Source organism: Cebidichthys violaceus, unplaced genomic scaffold (genome assembly GCF_023349555.1).
Source record: "Cebidichthys violaceus isolate CVI_PGR_0920_01 unplaced genomic scaffold, fCebVio1.0.p SCAF_1, whole genome shotgun sequence".
Classification (NCBI taxonomy): Eukaryota; Metazoa; Chordata; class Actinopteri; order Perciformes; family Stichaeidae; genus Cebidichthys; species Cebidichthys violaceus.
In genome coordinates this window covers 9,479,401-9,497,459 of record NW_027176262.1, presented here as the reverse complement: position 1 = coordinate 9,497,459, position 18,059 = coordinate 9,479,401, and the positions used below count along the sequence as shown (strand labels likewise).

Below are 18,059 nucleotides of genomic sequence, written 5' to 3'. Positions count from 1 at the left end.
AAAAAGAAATAAAAACATCTCTAAAAGACAAACACAATCACCTCAGTATAAGACGGGATTCTGTCACGGTCACAACAACCAGAGAAAAGTCGCAGTCAGAAAATAAAGCCAAACATTTCTCAGACAGGTAGCCATTTGGTAATACCACCCTGATGAAAGCCGTGATATACAAGATATTTTTAGGGTTGGGTTTTAAAGAGAACAGAGGAGTGAGAGAGCTGAGAGGTGCATTGATGACTGACTCAGCATAAGATGTCACCTTTTGGAGCAACTCGACATGCTGCTGCTGTTCAAAAGCCAGCACACCTCGTAATCCTCACACACACACACACACACACACACACACACACACACACACACACACACACGTGTGAATATAAATTGATAGCATGTGTCCTTGAGGGATTGATCTGTATACCTGAATTAATGAACCTGGCATACACTGTATGGATTCTCCTGAGAAAGAGCCGTTTCATTTTATATATATTAGATGACAGCGGGAACATTTTTTAAGACTTAGTTTTGCACTGAAAATGAGACTCTCAAAACCAATGGACGATGCCCAACATGAGCGTGTGATTTGATTGGTTAGCTAGTAAACGGGCTGTGACAGCATTTTTAATCTGACCTGATGGAGTGACTGTGTGATTTGAGTGGACATCCAATGGGAAGGGTGGAGGATAAAAGCAGGCCACGGTGAAGGAAGGAATAGGAAGACAGATAAAGAGATGGAGAGAAGGTTCAAGGGCAGTGCACTTCTCCACTGTGCATCATTGTGAGCACCAAAATGTGGTGAATCATAGTGCTTTTATCTCACGAACCTGTCGAGTTCAAGAACAGGAACATTAATTGATTTTTTTGTACATTTGATGTTGGTAGTGTCACTTTAACTGACTATAAAATGCAGGGAATCCATTCAAAGTCCAACTGAAATGCCATTTCATTCCTTTTTGTAGTTTTCTAGTGTTAGAAATAGGAATAGTGATAATGAAGAAGTAAGGACCACACCAGCATCTAAATGGACCAAAGTGACATTTGTAGGTACGTTTACATCTGTTTAATGTGCTGCAGCTGAGTAAGTAAATAGCTAATCCTGATGTATCTTTGTCTGGTCACTTGTTCAACAAGCTAAGGAGCAGGCCATGATGTGGTCCATGTTTGGAGAACACAGGACAAGTGATTTACAGGGCAGATATGCTGTAGCAATACAAATAGAAGCTATTTCAATTCAGTTGGACTTTAAGTTATTGATCACTTGAGGGGAATTTGTTCTCTGTGTTTGACCCATTAAGAAAAACTACAGGGGCATTGGGCAATAGGGGTCGACTGATATGTTTTTTTCTGGGCCAATACTGTAACCGATTATTAGCAAACAAGGAGAGTGATTACCAATATTTGAAAGCGATATACTGAACATTTGCCATACAAATTAAAATCTTTTTCTCCATCACAAAACTTTGCTGAAATGCATTTAAACATATGTTTAATTCAATTCTGGAAAAGAGAACTTTTCAAGCTTATCCCATGCTGACACACTCTTTGCATGTATTGCAGACTGCTTCCCTGGTGAGGGTTGAGGGTACTGCACTCTTAGACCTTTTCTTTAGAGCATCTATCCAGTCATGTGCAGTTCCCATACATCCAGTAATTGTTTTTTTGCTGTGAAGGCCATGACCGGACAACTGGGTGTTTTTGCAACTTCAGCATAGATGACTGTGATATTTTTTGCAACTTCAGCAATATCTGTTGCCTCACATTTGACAGAGAGCTCTGCTCGTTCACCGGAGCAGCTCTAATCTACGAATGCGCAAGTTGACTTTTCCCATCAGAGGCACACTATCCTTCAGTGTTGATAGGCTATTACTCGTAACACGTAACCAGTGCAGTGGGCAGGACATTGAGCGACACCAGAGAGTGGTGACTTCAAACGGAGAGGCGGCTGCCTCGGAGTGTACTTTTAAATCTACTTGTTTTATAAAAAAAATATATGATACCGTTAATCGTAAAAGTGCTGAATATTGCAGCCGATAGTCGTTTGAATACCTATTGGGTAATCACAGTGGAGTAGAGTGCTTAGGGACCATCTATTCTATTTCTTAGTATTTTGGTAACTCAAACCACATTATTCAGACATGTTAAACAAATTCATGACTTTTCCAAATCAGACTTCTGCTGAAACCTGGGAATAAGTGCATGTAAACACTGTTGTTCATCAGCTGATTGGGGTACTTCTTTCTTACATTAGCGTCGTCATCCCAAATTGAACACCAAACTGCTTATCTTACTGTATGTCGCTATTTGCTTGACAGATTCATTTCTTAGGGTCCACAAATTACTTCGAATGCATACAGTGCATCTTTGAATCTAATTTATTTAGGATAGCGACAAGATAACATTCAACTCGCACAGTTACCAGAAATGAATCACCCTCGATTTGACACCCTCTTTCTATCTTGGTCTATTCAAGTTCAGTGAGGTTTCAGTGCAAAAACTAATGCTGATCAAATAAATTGTACTGTAAACAAAGTCATTAGAGTTACTACATCAACTCATTAGAGTAGGCCATTTTGTGTCTGGCTATGAGTTTGTAATATAAGACAGAACATCTGAAATGGTTCTTTATTGACGTGAGCATGAAAAACAACCATCCTACGGAGAAGAGAAAAATAAATTGGTTGAGGACAACATGATTGACAGCATGTTTCTTTCTAAATGTGTTGTACTTGATTTATTTGTGTGTGTGAGTGAAAAAACAGTGAAGGAGGTATTCACCAGTGTTTGGCCTTGGAGCGAAGTTTACCTTCTGGAGGCTCATGGAGCATGCTCGAATGAAATGAGACTGGATAGAGTGCGCATGCATGCATGCGTGTGTGTGTGTGTGTTCGTATGAGCATGTTTCCTTCCTGTTGTGTATTTTAGTGTATGTGGATGAGCTTTGGGAGTGATGTCCTTGATTCTTTATGTGACATGTCAATGTGTTTGTGGCAGTGTGAATGTGTGTGTTGCCTGTGTGTGTAGTTGTGTTGTGTATGTTGGTATGCAACAGGTGACTCATTCTATGGCGGGTAATGTATCATCTATGATAGCCAACAGATTGCCTTCCCAATCCTCTGTGTGAAAGATTAATGGCATGCTGTTCCCCTCTCTCTCTCTCTCTCTCTCTCTCTCTCTCTCTCTCTCTCTCTCTCTCTCTCTCAAACACACACACACACACACACTTTGCCCCACACACACACACACACATAGTTCTGAGCTATACAGTTTCTTTTCATCCACTACATTTTAATTTTCTCACCTAACATACGAGAGACTGCAGTTTGAGGCTGTGTGTGCATATGATCTTGCATGTGTGTTTTAGTTCTTATGAGGACTAATGGAAGACAGAGATGTTTTCCGGTAGTGTAATCATCAATTTATTTCCTCAGATTATGCTGTTTGGCTTCCTACATGTATCACAATCATCTGAGAAGAAAAACCTGTTAATGTAATTGCCACAACAAGGGCACACAAACATACTCAAACACACACACACAAACACAAACACATAAAAGTACTAAAGTAGATTGATGCTGACTCAACCAAACACACAAATGCTGACAAAAACAACAAAGTGAGCCAGCGCAGGATAGTTGATGTGCATTGAAATTATGAAAACCGTAAACCGATCTACAAACATCTTATTTTTTAATGATATAATACCATTTTACTAAACAGGCATTTATTTATCTATAAAATTTGCAAACTACTTTGGACACACCAGACATCACGGGTGACATACGTTCCATTTGATTATGCAAATTGTGACAATGTTACTGTTATTGTGATACTAATTTCCTTGTCATTAAGACATGCAGACAGAGGAAATTAAACTGGTTTTGTTGTTATCTGATTGGGGTGCTTACAAAACATGTTTTCTAAAGTGATGGTGACAGACATGCTAACAAATGTTGAATCAGACGTTTTAGTAAAGTGACGCATGAATGCATGATTAGTATACAATAAAAAACAGAAAGACCAATGCAGATAGAAATACAGACAAACATCCTTTCTTGTTCTTGTCTTTCAACTCTGTCTTACATGGAATTCAGGTGTGAAATAAAATTAATCGACTGACTGATTGAAACCAGCAGAAATACTGTGCAGCAGAGGCAGAATGAAGGGCGTAAAGGCAAACAGACACACATGAAAGAAAATCTGATTAATAGATCAAAGATTAGATGCAGCAGGCAGATAATGAAGGAATGATCAAATAAAATAATAACAGGGATCACATCAGTGAAGCAGAAAAGATAAGATCTATAAAAGCTAGGGATGCAACGATTCCGATGCTGATATCGGATATTGGTCAGACACTGACTCAAATATCTGGACCGGATATCAGTGAACATGGGGCCGATCTATTCCATTCAATTCTACTTGTAATATATACACATATATATAATAGACTGGAATTTTAATCCCTGGCAATTTTTAATATTTTTACCAAGTTGCTGGTGTCCAATTTATTATTCTAATAATACATAATAATTCAATACATTTATATCAATTTATTTATTTTGTGATATGTTGTTTTACAAAGTTAGGCCTGATGTTGCCTTACACATAAAAGAAAAATCACTCCACACAGGGAGGCATACAGCTTATTATTAAACACTGGTAATGGCATTGGGACTGAAAAAGGCGGATCAGTGCATCCCTAATAAAATCTATTACTGGTGAAATTCATAAACACAGTTCGAGTCAGTGACCTTGAGATCATTAATCAGTAGGCTTCAGTGCTCCACTCTAGTTAGTTAGTCGAACCATTAGCTGGATCTGTTGCTATCATTAAGTATTCAACATACCCAAGGCCATTAGCTCAATACTTACACATGACACTAACACACTCGCACACACACACACACAGCCAGAAGTGCACAAGTGCTCTCACCTAGCAGCAGGCACACATGCACATCCACACACAAGAGAGTTGTAATTTCAGATGGTTATTGACAAAGACAGATCCAATCCCTCTGAGATGTTCGCTGGTGATCAGTTAACCTCTCTCTCCCTCTCTTGCATTTATTCTCGGTCTTCCTTAATGTACAACATGTCACTTTTTCTTTTGCCATTTTTAGATTTCCACTTTTTAAAAATTCCTGTCCCATCACCTCACTGTCCATCACTTTGTCGCCACCCTTGGCGAGGTGACCGGGCCAATCGCCGCCATTACATACCCAAAAGCCTGGGCCGAAAGATGACAGGTGTGTGTGTGTGTGTGTGGTGCAAATGCCATCTCAAGGTGACTCTGAAGATGTGTGTGAGTGTGTGCGTTCATGTCTGCTTCCAGCCATTAGCTTTTGCTTGATCAGGAAGGTGAAGGAAAGAGAAGTCAGTGTTTGCAAAAGAGACAGCATGTCTTTGTCTCACGAGCACACAGACATGGCAGCACACTCATGCAGTAATTTCTAGCTATGAAAATGTCAATTAACTAAGGTGGTGATTAGACAACAAAGCAGCAGGGACAGACATTTAGTGAGGGAGCAAAAAAAAGGCTGTGAGAAAGAAAATAAAAAAATGATAGATGGATAAAGAAAGAGGAGAGAAAGTGGGTGAGTTGAATAGTTATACTGTGTCTCCCAGACTGCAGAGATGACTGCAGCAGGGAGAGAGGGACCCATACTGAATACCAATGGACCTATATGGCAGCCTAATACACAATACACAACCCACACAGTATTCACGCACACACACGCCCAGTATATAAAGTCAAACAACCCGTGTGTAAGAGGACATATAATACAAGACAGAAGAAATTTTACTTTAGAAAGAAAAACACAAATACACGGTTAATAGCCAACCAGAGAGACTGCACATACTCTCAAAAAATCTCTACCTGTGCATCCTTCCCTTTATTCCCAGCTCCACAGTAAATGTCAACCTCAATACTCTGATCCCTGCTGACTAGCCAGAGACGATACAAGTCTCAGGATGGATGAAATGGATATCACCAGAGCATGAAAGAACGACCCACGGTCGGGTCAAACGTATGGAAGATGGAAAAAGTAACAGATAATGTGAAGGAAAATATAGTGGGGCAAAGAAGGTAGTCGGTAGGCATCATGAAATGTGCACAGTATGTAGAGTCTTCTACGTACAAATAGCAAGTCACCAGTCTCTCAGAGGACTAATGTAAAATAACAACCAAATAAAAAAAGTTAACAATGCATTCAGACTCATATAGTATCAATTCAGTAGTTTATTTTGTGTCACGACAGCCCAAGAAACTGACTTACTTTTAACAGTATTTAATTATTGCACCATTTCCACCTTGTGTAGTGCCTTTAAAGAATTTACTGTATCATTGATGCACACAGACACTAAAGCTCCACTGGCCCAGATTTCTTTGTAAAGTTGCATTTGCCTTACTGGACTAAATCAACACACCAGGCAGAAGAGTGCTACTGTATTCGCTGTAATTGAGACCCTGTGGATTTGAAACTCTGGCAGAGTATAGAGAAACTAGCAAGACATTGTTCTACCATTCTTTTATGCATTCTCCTTTATGAGTGATTGACTGACAGAGTGAATAAGTGAACGTATCGTTAATGTAGTAATGAAAGTAAATGTCAAATATTTGATATTTCTGTACAAAGGAAAGTTGCATGCAGGAATACTCTGAGTGATATAGTAACACCTGTAATTCTGAAGCACATTTCTGCTGACTGAAGTTAGCATTATGACTTTGTCTACCTGCAAAGGTGAACAAGACAATGGGAGATTAAAAGAAATGTACTGAGGGGATAGAAAAATGATATGACATGACGATATGCATGACACGTCTCCTTTTATAAGAACATGATGTAGTGTCGCTGCAGAGAACGGTGTCATAATAAAGGCTCATCCATCACTTGGTTTATGGCAGAAAGCCTGCTCTGCGGGTTTATATTATTTCTTCATCAACGGATCTAATGAACAAGTTAATTTCACTCTTTTATCATTATGTCTTTAGTTTTTATCATCACTGAATTTCAGTCAGTCAGCTCCTGTGGAATGGTTATATGTGGGTACAAGGTACATAAATGCTTGACGTCTGAGAAAGTCAGTCAAGCCTCATCACTCCCTGCAGTATACACTTAATCTCACGCGTAGAGAGATTAGGAAGGGACTAAACTAATCAGCAGCTACAGGTGAATGCAGCTGATGATGACGATGATGACGATGATGTAGGGATGCTTGCAGTGAGCGGTGTAGCAGTAGCAGCTGAGGCAGGACAAAAGAGTCAGCAGAGCGTGACAGATTAAATAGACGGGTGTGGAGGGTATGTGTTGCAAAGAGTGGAGTGCGTAATATGTGTAGCAGAGCAACTCAAATGTAGCGTCTGTTTAGTTTATGTTTACCGTAGAACCATTTAGAAACACAGACAAAAACCAAGTGTTATTGTTCAGGCAGGAAGCTTTGGTCATGTCAGTTGATGGATGGTCAATAATGCCAATGACCAATCATAAATATGTCAATAACTAGTTTACATAAACACTGTAGCACTAATGTATCCTGTACCTATGTGTGCTCTCATATCGTCTAAGAGCTCGCTCTGTCCCCACACACCTTTCCTGATTCCGACACATTTTGTAACTTTCGAAACCGAAAATCCAGCTATAACAGAAAATGTTTTGCTCTATGCCCACTTATACAGTCCACTGCATCTTGTCACTACAACGGCAGGCTTTTCATTCTGAGTGTGGACAAACAATTTGGCCTTTAGATGTGGTTGGATGACACCTTCTACGAACTGGTTCCTTCCAACCATTTGCCATTGTTGATGCTACCTCTGAGGACCCTAATGAAATGTGCCATAACTGACTTTTTTTTTGGCCACTTGGGGACATTGGAAACAAGTTGTAAAACACACCATTGACATATCATCACCCTTTAAGTTGATATGGCAGACATTTTAACAAACAGTTGCTTATTTATGCATCTAGAAATCACGTTGAATCTAAGTCCAATATTCTCTCCTTTACAGTAGCTTTGTTTTTGGTCAACTCTCCAGGGAAATATCTGGTTCTTTAGCTGCCTAATGCTCCACTATGGTCACCAGCTTTTTTGTATTTAGTTTAAAGCTTTCTGCTGCGGCAGAAAACGACACTATGAGAGCAGTAAGAGTGAACCAAAACAGTAAAGTTGTGGGCCAGACAGCTAAACAATGAGCTGAACTCCCTATAAAGCTCTGTATAGTTGACGGGAGCTGCAGGTGATAATTGTCTGCAGGTTTATTATTACGAGCGAAATCTTTCTCATTGTCACATTGTTTTCATATTGTCATACACTGTTCTAATAACAATATCAATTATAGCCATAGGGACAAGGACACACTGACTAAATTGCTGTTTTAATAAATGTGTGTTTAACCCCCTCCTCGGCCTCCTTTCAATCTGCTCTCTGATCATCCTGGGACCAGAGCTACACCATTAAATACAGCTGTAGTACCAATGGTTTATCTCTCCATTAATCATTGTGATGGTACATTAGACATCATGTTGAATTTACACAATCAATCACTATTGTGTGAGCTGTCTTTAAGAGAAAGACATTTCAGACTTAGTTTTTATTGAAACCATGAAGAAAATATACACGAGTTAAAGATTTCTCATTATATGAATAAAATCAGGCATTTAGGACTGCAGTGATCTTGGTCTACAGAGGAGTCGTGCTGTATTAGAAGTGACGGGGCCAGGTGATTTGTATGACAAACACTGGCCTCACGTTAAGTATCACATTAACGCTATGACAGCTGTAGCTTACGCACACACATCTATAACAAGTCCCGCCAGTGATGGAGAGGTCTGCAGGCGTGTGTTGGATTGTTGGGAAACTGCTGAGTGGGTGATTTTTCTGCATGTGCGTGTAAGCAATGTCAGTGTGAAATGTTTGTGTGTATTCATGTGCATATCTTGTGTGTGTGCGTGTGTTTAGTGTGTGTGTGTGTGTGTGTGTGTGTTTAGTGTGTGTGTGTGTGCGTGCAGCTGGTGTGAGTGTTTTCCATTTTGTGTGTTGGGGACAGAATTGGCCTGTCAGTCACAGTATAGTGGGGAGGAGTAGGAGACGACAGGTGTCGGGGAGCGGGGGAGGAACGAAAAGAGAAAGTGTGAAAGAGATGGATGAAAGAGCGCAGGAGAAGGGCAAATGAGCAACAGAGGATGAGGAAGAAAGTTAAGTTGCATTACATTATAAAAGGTAGAACTTTTATCCCTTTCCCAAAAGTGAAATGTTCAATAGGAATCCAGCAGAAATGTTTGAAAGATACTGATTTAACTAGGTTTTAAAGCAGAAGTAAAGTCCTTGAGATGAGAAAAAGATTCTTAAAGATTATATGTATGTCAGTGAGCCTGGACATGAATTATAGTTAATATTGAAAAGTAGTTAGGCTCTCTGAGGTTAAAGAAATGAAAAACCTTTTCATAAATATTCATTACACTGAACATTTAGTATTCGGAACACCTACAAGATAAACCCTATTTCCTGCTGCACAAGCAGTGATGTGTTTTTGCGTACAAAGCTTTTAATATTTATGAGAGTAATAACAACAGTTTGTTTGGAACAAATGGAAAGTAAACGAAATGTAGGTGGCTACAGTCGTTATCACTATAAAATGCTTTACATTGAAGGCAAAACATCACCGCAGTGACTGCATGCTTCTCACTAAGAGTGTCACCAAAGTCAAGACAAACAAGAATGATCTCGCACATGATCATGTCGAGGATACAGAATCAAAAATGTCATATCCATGCGTATTAAAAGTAAATCTGAATTTGTAACTATTCACCCTTGTCTGTCAGCATAACATGAACCACTGACCACTTTGAGTCGATGTCCTGAGTCGTGTCCTTTCACATCTTTGCTACTAGTTCTTATTATTCTTTCACGCACCTTTTTGCTCAACCGCTCACACCTTTTCCTTCTTTCAGCTCATCGTCTATCGCTCTTTGCTATGTGCTTCTCTCTTTAGATTTTGCTCCCTAAAGGTCTTGAGTATGATGGCCATGAATATTTCACTAAACTGCATTCTCAGGTTATCAATAATAAAATGCCATATTCTTATAAATATTCTAAAAATACAGCCGGACTCTGCCTCTTCAGTCCTGCATCAAAGATTCATGCACATCTAGCAAACTGTTAAATCTCCCACCACACCACACCCATATGGGCATGACCATTGGACTATGTGCAGGTGTGTTCTTATCACCTCCATGTTTTTGTGCGCGTGCATGTTTGTGTCTATGTATGTGTGCATTCCTGGCACATCTTAAGCTTCTGTAACACACCGTCTTGAAGTCCAGTTCAGCTAGAAAGCTAGAAAAGTGTGGAGAGAGTGATTCACATTGACAACAGTCTGAATCACCACAGCCTAATACTAAAGCACTCTAACACTACAGACAGTTAGACAGCCACACGCTATCCCCGGCCCAAACGCACTCTCTTATGAACACAGCCTCATATACAACACTATCTTTTACTCGGTCTAGAGGCACACACGCACAACAAAGCACTCCGTTTGTCACAGACACTACATTTCCTTCCCTCACCGTGGCGAGATGTCGCAGCCCTGTTGCATGAAAGCTCCCAGTGAGAACCAGAGGGAGTTGAAGATTCCAAACTCATTGGGAGGTTGGTCGGTGGGGCCCAGCTCTGTTGTGCCCTCCTCTGGTTCCTCTGCATGCCACTCATACGGACTGAAGCGACTCACCTAAGACAAAGAAGGAAAACATAGAACTTTTAGAGGTCTATAAAGGAAGAGTGACCAGTGCAGGTACAGACTGAAGCAGCCGCATAGGGAGAATTACGTTCCGCTAAATAACAAACACAAAGCCATCTGGAAGACAATCCGGTGTCATAAGAGTTATGCTGACCTAATCTTGACATTGTAAACTTGCATGTCTCACATTAAGTATTTGCATTTCTTGCATACAGCCCTGTCTATGATTGTAATTCTGTCCAGATAGGATGCCTTTAAGAACCTAACAATTTCCTGCACAGAAGATTTCTTCAACATTGCAGACAACATTGCAGTTGAGGAGGTAAGGACAATGTAGCCATACTAGAAAGTTATTAAATGATTTAATTTATTGAAGGGTTGTAATAATCTTGTATAGATACACACAGTGTACTCTCAGAAACATTCGGATACATGATCACTGATGACACAATGTATTATATCTTCAGAATATCACAAGAATCTCCCATATCATGATCAGCAGGAAATGTGTCCTATAAGGATCAACAAAGTCAGACAGTGCACCATGTGCTGTAGCCACTAGTTGAGAATTTTTATTTTTATTCATTTTAAATTTTATTCTTAGCCTGTGAGCCAAATAAAATGTCGGTTCTTTCATCCCCAAAGCTTTAAAAATGCGTCAAACTCTTACAGCCCTGCAATTTAACTGAAGCACTGACTAGTAGTTTTTAAGAATCACTCACCAAAAACAGCACGACACTGACTCCAATGTAAGCAAACACTATGCACATCCAGATCTCGTAGGCCAGCGGGTCCAGGAAAGAGAAAACACCTGGTTTAGACTTCTGGGGCTTCTTGATCATGATGGAGATGCCCAGAGACATGAAGGGCTTCGAGAAGTCGATCACCTCTTCTCTCACCAGAGTGATGGTCAGTGGGGCAACTGCAATTTCTGCTTTCTGCAAAGAGGTGGTGGGGAGAATAGTTTTTGTTTAGTCATAGAGTAGTGGTAGTTAATGTGCAGAAACTTCATGTAAAAGCAGGAGACTGATGGTGAGCAGGAATTCTCTGTGAACTCTTGTGTCTGTATGAGGACAAAGATAAAGGAGGAATAAAAATGAAAACACAAGGATCAGGTAAAGTAGAGAAGCACAGTAAAAGATCAGCAGAGTTTGAAAAGGAGCAACAGAAGGAAGGGAATGAAAGAAATAAGAGCGGCAAAGAAAGGGAATTGAGGTACAGCGGGGGAGGGAGAAATGTTGAAAGAGACAGAGGAGGTGGAGGGAAAACCCGAATGACAGAGAAGTAATTCATACGTAGGCATGAAAGTGACACTGCCAGAATATAAATTAGTCTGCAAGGACCCACACACATTTGTGTGCATGCACACAAGCACAATCTATAGAAGAGTCAAAAAACATCATTCATTCAGCACACAGAGCGGTTTTACAAATAATGGAATGCGTCCGTTGATAGCATCATTAATTGCGCATCGCTATCTGCGCCTTCTCAAGGTTGAAACACAAAACATTTTGCGCCCATTATATTACAGCGCAAACACACTCATACAGTTTTGCAGCTGAGTGAAATTTGGACTGGATTTTTTTGGACTTGATTACAATTATCCATAAGGCATATATAAATGTGCTTAAAGCCAATGTGTGGATTGTAAGAGTCAGCCCAGCAAGGGGTCTTGTAAGGAGGGCCTTGCCAGAGTGTCATTTCCATCCAAACCTCTCGGAGGCCATTAAGAAACAAATTAAGAAAATGTAAGCCCATGATTTGGGAAGGGAGGGAGAGGAAAGATTCACCAGATCATTTGTTTGAGTGATTGTATAATAACCTTATTTTTCAGTTCTTTTTAATCTTAAAAAAAGGAATTTATTTTTTATGACGCCAGTTTCATTGCATACTGTCACTGTGTCCCAAAATGAATTAGTATGAGCAGACACCGCTTATAAATGCGCTTCAACTACCACCAACTCTCTGAAAACTACAATAATTTCACTGTAACTACATGTGGCTATTAGCACTGATCTTTGTGAATTGGACTGATTTTGCGAGGCGGCTCATTGAGATAGAAAAGGGCCAATTTTGCACTAAATACATTTATATTACCTAATTTAAATGTGTCCAAATAGCACAGGGGCACTGAGAAGCTATTTGCTTGACAGGGTAGTTTGTAGTGTGTAGCATTTAGGGGTATCTATTGGCATAAATGGAATATAATACTATTTAGTATGTTTTCTTGAGTGTATAATCACCTGAAAACAAGAATTGAGTTTTCTTTACAATAGAATGAGCAGCTCATATCTACATAAGGAGTAGGTGCTCTTCACACAGCAGGCTGCCATGTTTTTACAGTAGCCCAGAATGGACAAACCAAAGACTGATTGTGTTTTTGTATTTTCACACTTTAGCATCAGGTAGGCACCATAGCTCTCCTACACGCTTACACGGGAGAAGTTTCAGTTGTTTGCTATCTGCAACCTCTCAGCTAGATGCCTCCAGATCCTACACACTACCTTTAAGGGTGTAATTTACTTTTTGTGAGTTGTTTGAGAAATGCTGCGAAATCCTTTTCTATTTTTGAGTAACTGCGTCTATACATGATCCGCAGTCTCAACTGAAAAGAAGTCTACAATAGCATATCACATGACTTCCCTCTCTTCACTACAAGGAGAGGATGATACAATGCATGTAGAATAAACAGCAAAAGGAAGTAAGAAGCAATATAGAAAGAGAACAGGGTAGGACGGGGCAGAGGAATGCCAAAAACCCACAACACACTTCAGACAGAAATAAAACAAATTAGAAAGTGAAAGCAGGGGACAAAAGTACACAACATCAAAGAAAAGGAGAAGAAAGTCACAAAGATATACAGGGAAAAGGACATAAAGTAGAGGACAAATGTATTTCTCTATGTGGCAGAAGAGTCTTGACTGCAAGCGTTTGCAAGAAATCAAAAAGTGATTAGTCAATGCAGCTGTTCGGTTGTGTCACCTTCCACTATACAGTTTCAGGAGGCTAATTAATTCTGTCAATGTTCAGCAGCAAATGTCTCCACTTTCAGTCTTCAGCAAAATGACAACTGACATTGTCTTCTGCATGTTGATAAAGTTTGCATCAAGACAGCAGTGTGAAATCTCAGACCATGCATGGGCGTCAGTGGCAATTAGCCAGCTTGCCAAATTCTCAAGGATAAGTTAACACTCCGAGACACAGCATCTTTGCAGGAAACTGACATGGTAACTAAGGAGACGGAGAGCTCAAGACAAGTTTGTGTACTGCATTGGAGTTATTTTGAGCATTTCTCATCTGTTGCGAGATGGCCTGTGGTGGGGTCACAATAGCAGAAGCACATAAAATGCCATGCAATAGCCACGCTGTATATATTAGATTATAAGATTACAATGTTGAAGTTAAGTTGACTCTGTACCAGAGAAGTGTTTATTCAACACAATTTTTCTGATGTCTTAATTTGTAATGCTGTTGTACTGGTTTGCCGAACATATATATATATATATCCTCCTACCACATGTATATAGTACTTTGTCTTTCCTTAAGGTTCACTCTATGATATTCAGAGCATCAATAGAGCGCTGAGTCCTAAAACTAGAAAATGAGTCTGCATTTTTTCCCCTTCTGGTTCCCTCATCTCAAAGTCAATGAGTTTTTTGAATGGGTTTTTGGTTAGATGCCTGAAATAAGGTCTGTGTTTAACAAAAGCTCAAGAGATTTTAATGTGTTGTTCTATGATATAAAACACAGTCAGTAAATATCCCTCTCTTGGATTTTGAAGGTCTAACGTGTTCTAAAAAAGGCAGTTGCTAATAAATGCTAGTAAACCCTGTTAGTTCTGTCATTACTGTTGCTATTGTTTGAACTGTAAGCGCTGTTAGCACCGTTAGCTGTGAGCTGTCGGCTAAGCCATCGCTATGTTGAGAGATATGTGGAAGCAATATATATATGATCTGAAATTCCTAATGAGCATCTTTTCTTAAGTATTTGAACATTGGACATTATGAGTTACTGTGTAAAGATTATTGACAGAAGTGCATATTTAATACATTTTCAACTGGAGCTGTCACACAACATCTTGAAATAACGTGTAAATATACTGCTTTGGTGCTGAATACATTATTTGATCTATAAGTCTACAAGTAAAAAAAAAAGCAAATAATCACTTCATTGAATCTAGGTTATTTGTTTCTATTTTGACAACTAGTTACCTCAATAGTGTCATTGTACTTGTACTACAGTAACATTCTTACCTGTATGTTTTGGAGTCAACGCGTACATGAGGTCTAGTAGTTATGTTGCTAATGTTTGTGATGTATTTGAACCTATTTGAAGACAACATCTTGGGGTCTGAGTGCTTGTGATGGACATTTACCACTATTTTCTGTCATTAGATAGACTGAATAATTAAAACAATCATAAAAATAACTAAATAATCAACAGTCCAAATAGTCGCCATTCAAACTTACCCCATACACAAGCTCTCCAACCATGCCATTCCATATCTTCGTCTCTGGATCTCTGGCTCCATATTTTCCATCCGGTACGATGGAGATCTTGTATTTGATTCCAATGTGTTTGGCAATCTCCGAGGCCAAGTCCACACAGTATCCCTCAAACTGGTCGTTGCCTTCATAGAGTTCCCAGTTCTTCTTCAGCATCACATAGGGACCCTCCTACAGAACCAGCATAAGGGGAGAAAGACACAACTGTTTGGAGGAACATGACAGCAGCGACTATTGGAAGAAGGAAAATGAAAACTTATCAACAGGTGCAAGCAGATTGGTTGTAAACTTTGTACCAAGGAAAAACACATAATACACAAGAAAGGCACAGCTCTATAAAATACACCAAAGCAATGCTGCCACATTAAACTGGACGCCAACCTCATGATGAAAGAAGAGTTTCATCATAACATTAAAATTCTGAAATGTATGCATCATAAGAGACTGATTTAACCATACATGGAGGACAGTAAAAGCAAACTGAAAGTCACACATCCTTATGTAGATCCAATTTTTTTTTTTACTATTAAAGGAGATAAACATCTTACAGACAAACCATCTTGTCAGGAAAACACAACAACCACTCAAAACTTGACAGAAACAGTTGCACAGTTAATACAATTGGAGAAAAAATGTAGATGTTTTTTGGGGGGGTTTGGGTAGATGTTTTATATCTTGTGTCTGACTTCTAGTGCCTTGTTTTATTCCTTCGTCTGACTTTAGATGCCTCCTCTGGGACCTGCACCTGACTCCTGAGCTACATTAATACTGAGAGGAGAGAAATGTACAAGAGAGAGGAAAAATACAGATAGAGAGAGAGAGAGAGAGAGAGAGAGAGAGAGAGAGAGAGATGAAAAAAGAGAAGGAGTCTGCTGCTTTGGTAATGTGTCATAAGAGGTAGACTGATTTCTGTGCATGCAGTAAACAGAGATGAAAGCAAAGAGAGAGTTTAATGTTGTAAAGCGACATGGTGGGTGTATTAGGGATGACACACACAAACGTATTTACAGAGAAGCATGCACATACATTACCACACCTATGCAGGATATCCACAGAGAAAAGAAACACACAGACTGACTTTTGAGTGACAGCGCATTCGTCAGGAGCAGTGAGTTATGGTATTATGCCTGAGGCTGCTCACCCTGTAATCCAACTGAAACCAAGTCTATTAAAATGCTATCAAATCCTTTTTAATCAAAGACTAATCTCATCTAATTAATCAAACCGGCTTTCATAATATACAACACTCCCCTGCTATGAAATGGTTTATGAAGATCACAAAACACAATGAAAGATAACATGTTTTGGATTGAATTACTCATTCAGGAAATTGATTCATGTTGAAAACAAGCATAATTTAACCAAATACGATTTTAGACATGTTTTAAAAGGGGTAAAATGAGCAACATAATCCCTCTGACAAAGATTTGGAGGGAGCAATCGTCAATCTGGGAAATTGAATATCATTTGAAGAAAATAATCTATATCTAGATGAGAAGAAAGCAGGCAGGGGATAAAAATAAATCTTACAATGGAAACTGAACTGTACAAACAAAACCTACAAAGGGAAGCTGGATTTATAAATGAATCCTCTTTCTCTTTAGTAAACAAAGAGCTTGAAATAGAACCATTTACTTGTGTACTTGTGTATGACTGAAAAGTAAAATGGGGAGAAATTATTTTTTTTATCATTTTTCAATTATGGTTATTCAAACTTGTAGAAGAAGGTTAGCATGCTAATACACTTAACTAATATGAAGAAGATGGTAATTATATCTGCTAAACATCAACATGCTATCATAGATATTATGAGCATGTTAGCATGCTGTACACTTTTCCTGTTTCTAAATCCAGACTGTGGATTTCTACCGAGCAACTTAGTTTTTTTCCTGTTAAATAGTTTGCAAGATTGAAAATGTTGTCACAATTTTCTTTGGGATGTGCGTGTCCATTTCTGTGTGCATAAACCACATTTAACATTAATATTGAACATTAATTCACACTCATGTGAATTAATAAAGATAATGTCAAATTGACATAAAGGTTGAGAAACAAACACATTTTAAAACAATCAAAAACACCCGAGCATCACATTTCTTACAAACCATTATTCAGTCATCAAAATTGGATTTCTTAAAACAAAATACACTTCTTTTAAAACCAGCCACACAAATAAGAGACTTTGATTAACAACACTTCATCATTATCATTACCATCATCATCATCATCAAATACAAACATTTGCCCCATTGTGTTCAATGTCAGAACATACAAAAATATTTCCCCTAAAATATCATTATCAAGGACATTAACATGTCCTGGGGCGCGAATTCCATTGACTCAACATGAATCATAATATTAATGAACAGCAAACAGTTCAACACAGCCATGAGGACTGCTCTGTTCTGTAGCAGGATAAAGACTAGAGAGTATAACGACGTGAGCTAAACAAAATAAAAAGACTAAACAATACCAGTGTGATTCATAGTTGTAGCCTAATTACTGCTTGTATCACAATTTACAGTTTTTACAATCATTTTTTTAATTCAATTTGTGTTGCTTTGCATCATAAACTTGATGGTTTCCAGCCTGGTGTGATATTAACTGCCCAGAGATCAAAAACGTATTGACAAAAATTTGACATTGAGGTTTGTGAGGAAACACTCTTGAAGAAGACATTTGGTGAATGATACAGAATTGCCTGTTTGTTGCATACAAAATGAAAGTAACAATAAGGGAATATTTAACTTGGGTTATTTTCAAGTAATTTAAAAATAATGAATGATGATAATGCTGTAACCAGATGGACATGATTATAT

At 38.9% G+C, this 18,059-nt stretch overlaps 1 protein-coding gene across 4 annotated transcripts in view; it reads right to left on the bottom strand.

Annotated features, from left to right (window-relative positions):
• The window catches only part of gria4a (glutamate receptor, ionotropic, AMPA 4a), a 99,399-nt gene that overhangs the window by 21,888 nt on the left and 59,452 nt on the right, over window positions 1-18,059 (bottom strand). For all 4 annotated transcript variants that reach the window (XM_068709609.1, XM_068709600.1, XM_068709584.1 and 1 more), the window contains exons 11-13: window positions 15,205-15,411; window positions 11,458-11,673; window positions 10,566-10,726 (exon numbers count right to left, since the gene is read on the bottom strand). In XM_068709609.1, coding sequence (XP_068565710.1) covers window positions 10,566-10,726; window positions 11,458-11,673; window positions 15,205-15,411 — 584 coding nt within the window. The remainder of the gene's footprint in view (window positions 1-10,565; window positions 10,727-11,457; window positions 11,674-15,204; window positions 15,412-18,059) is intronic.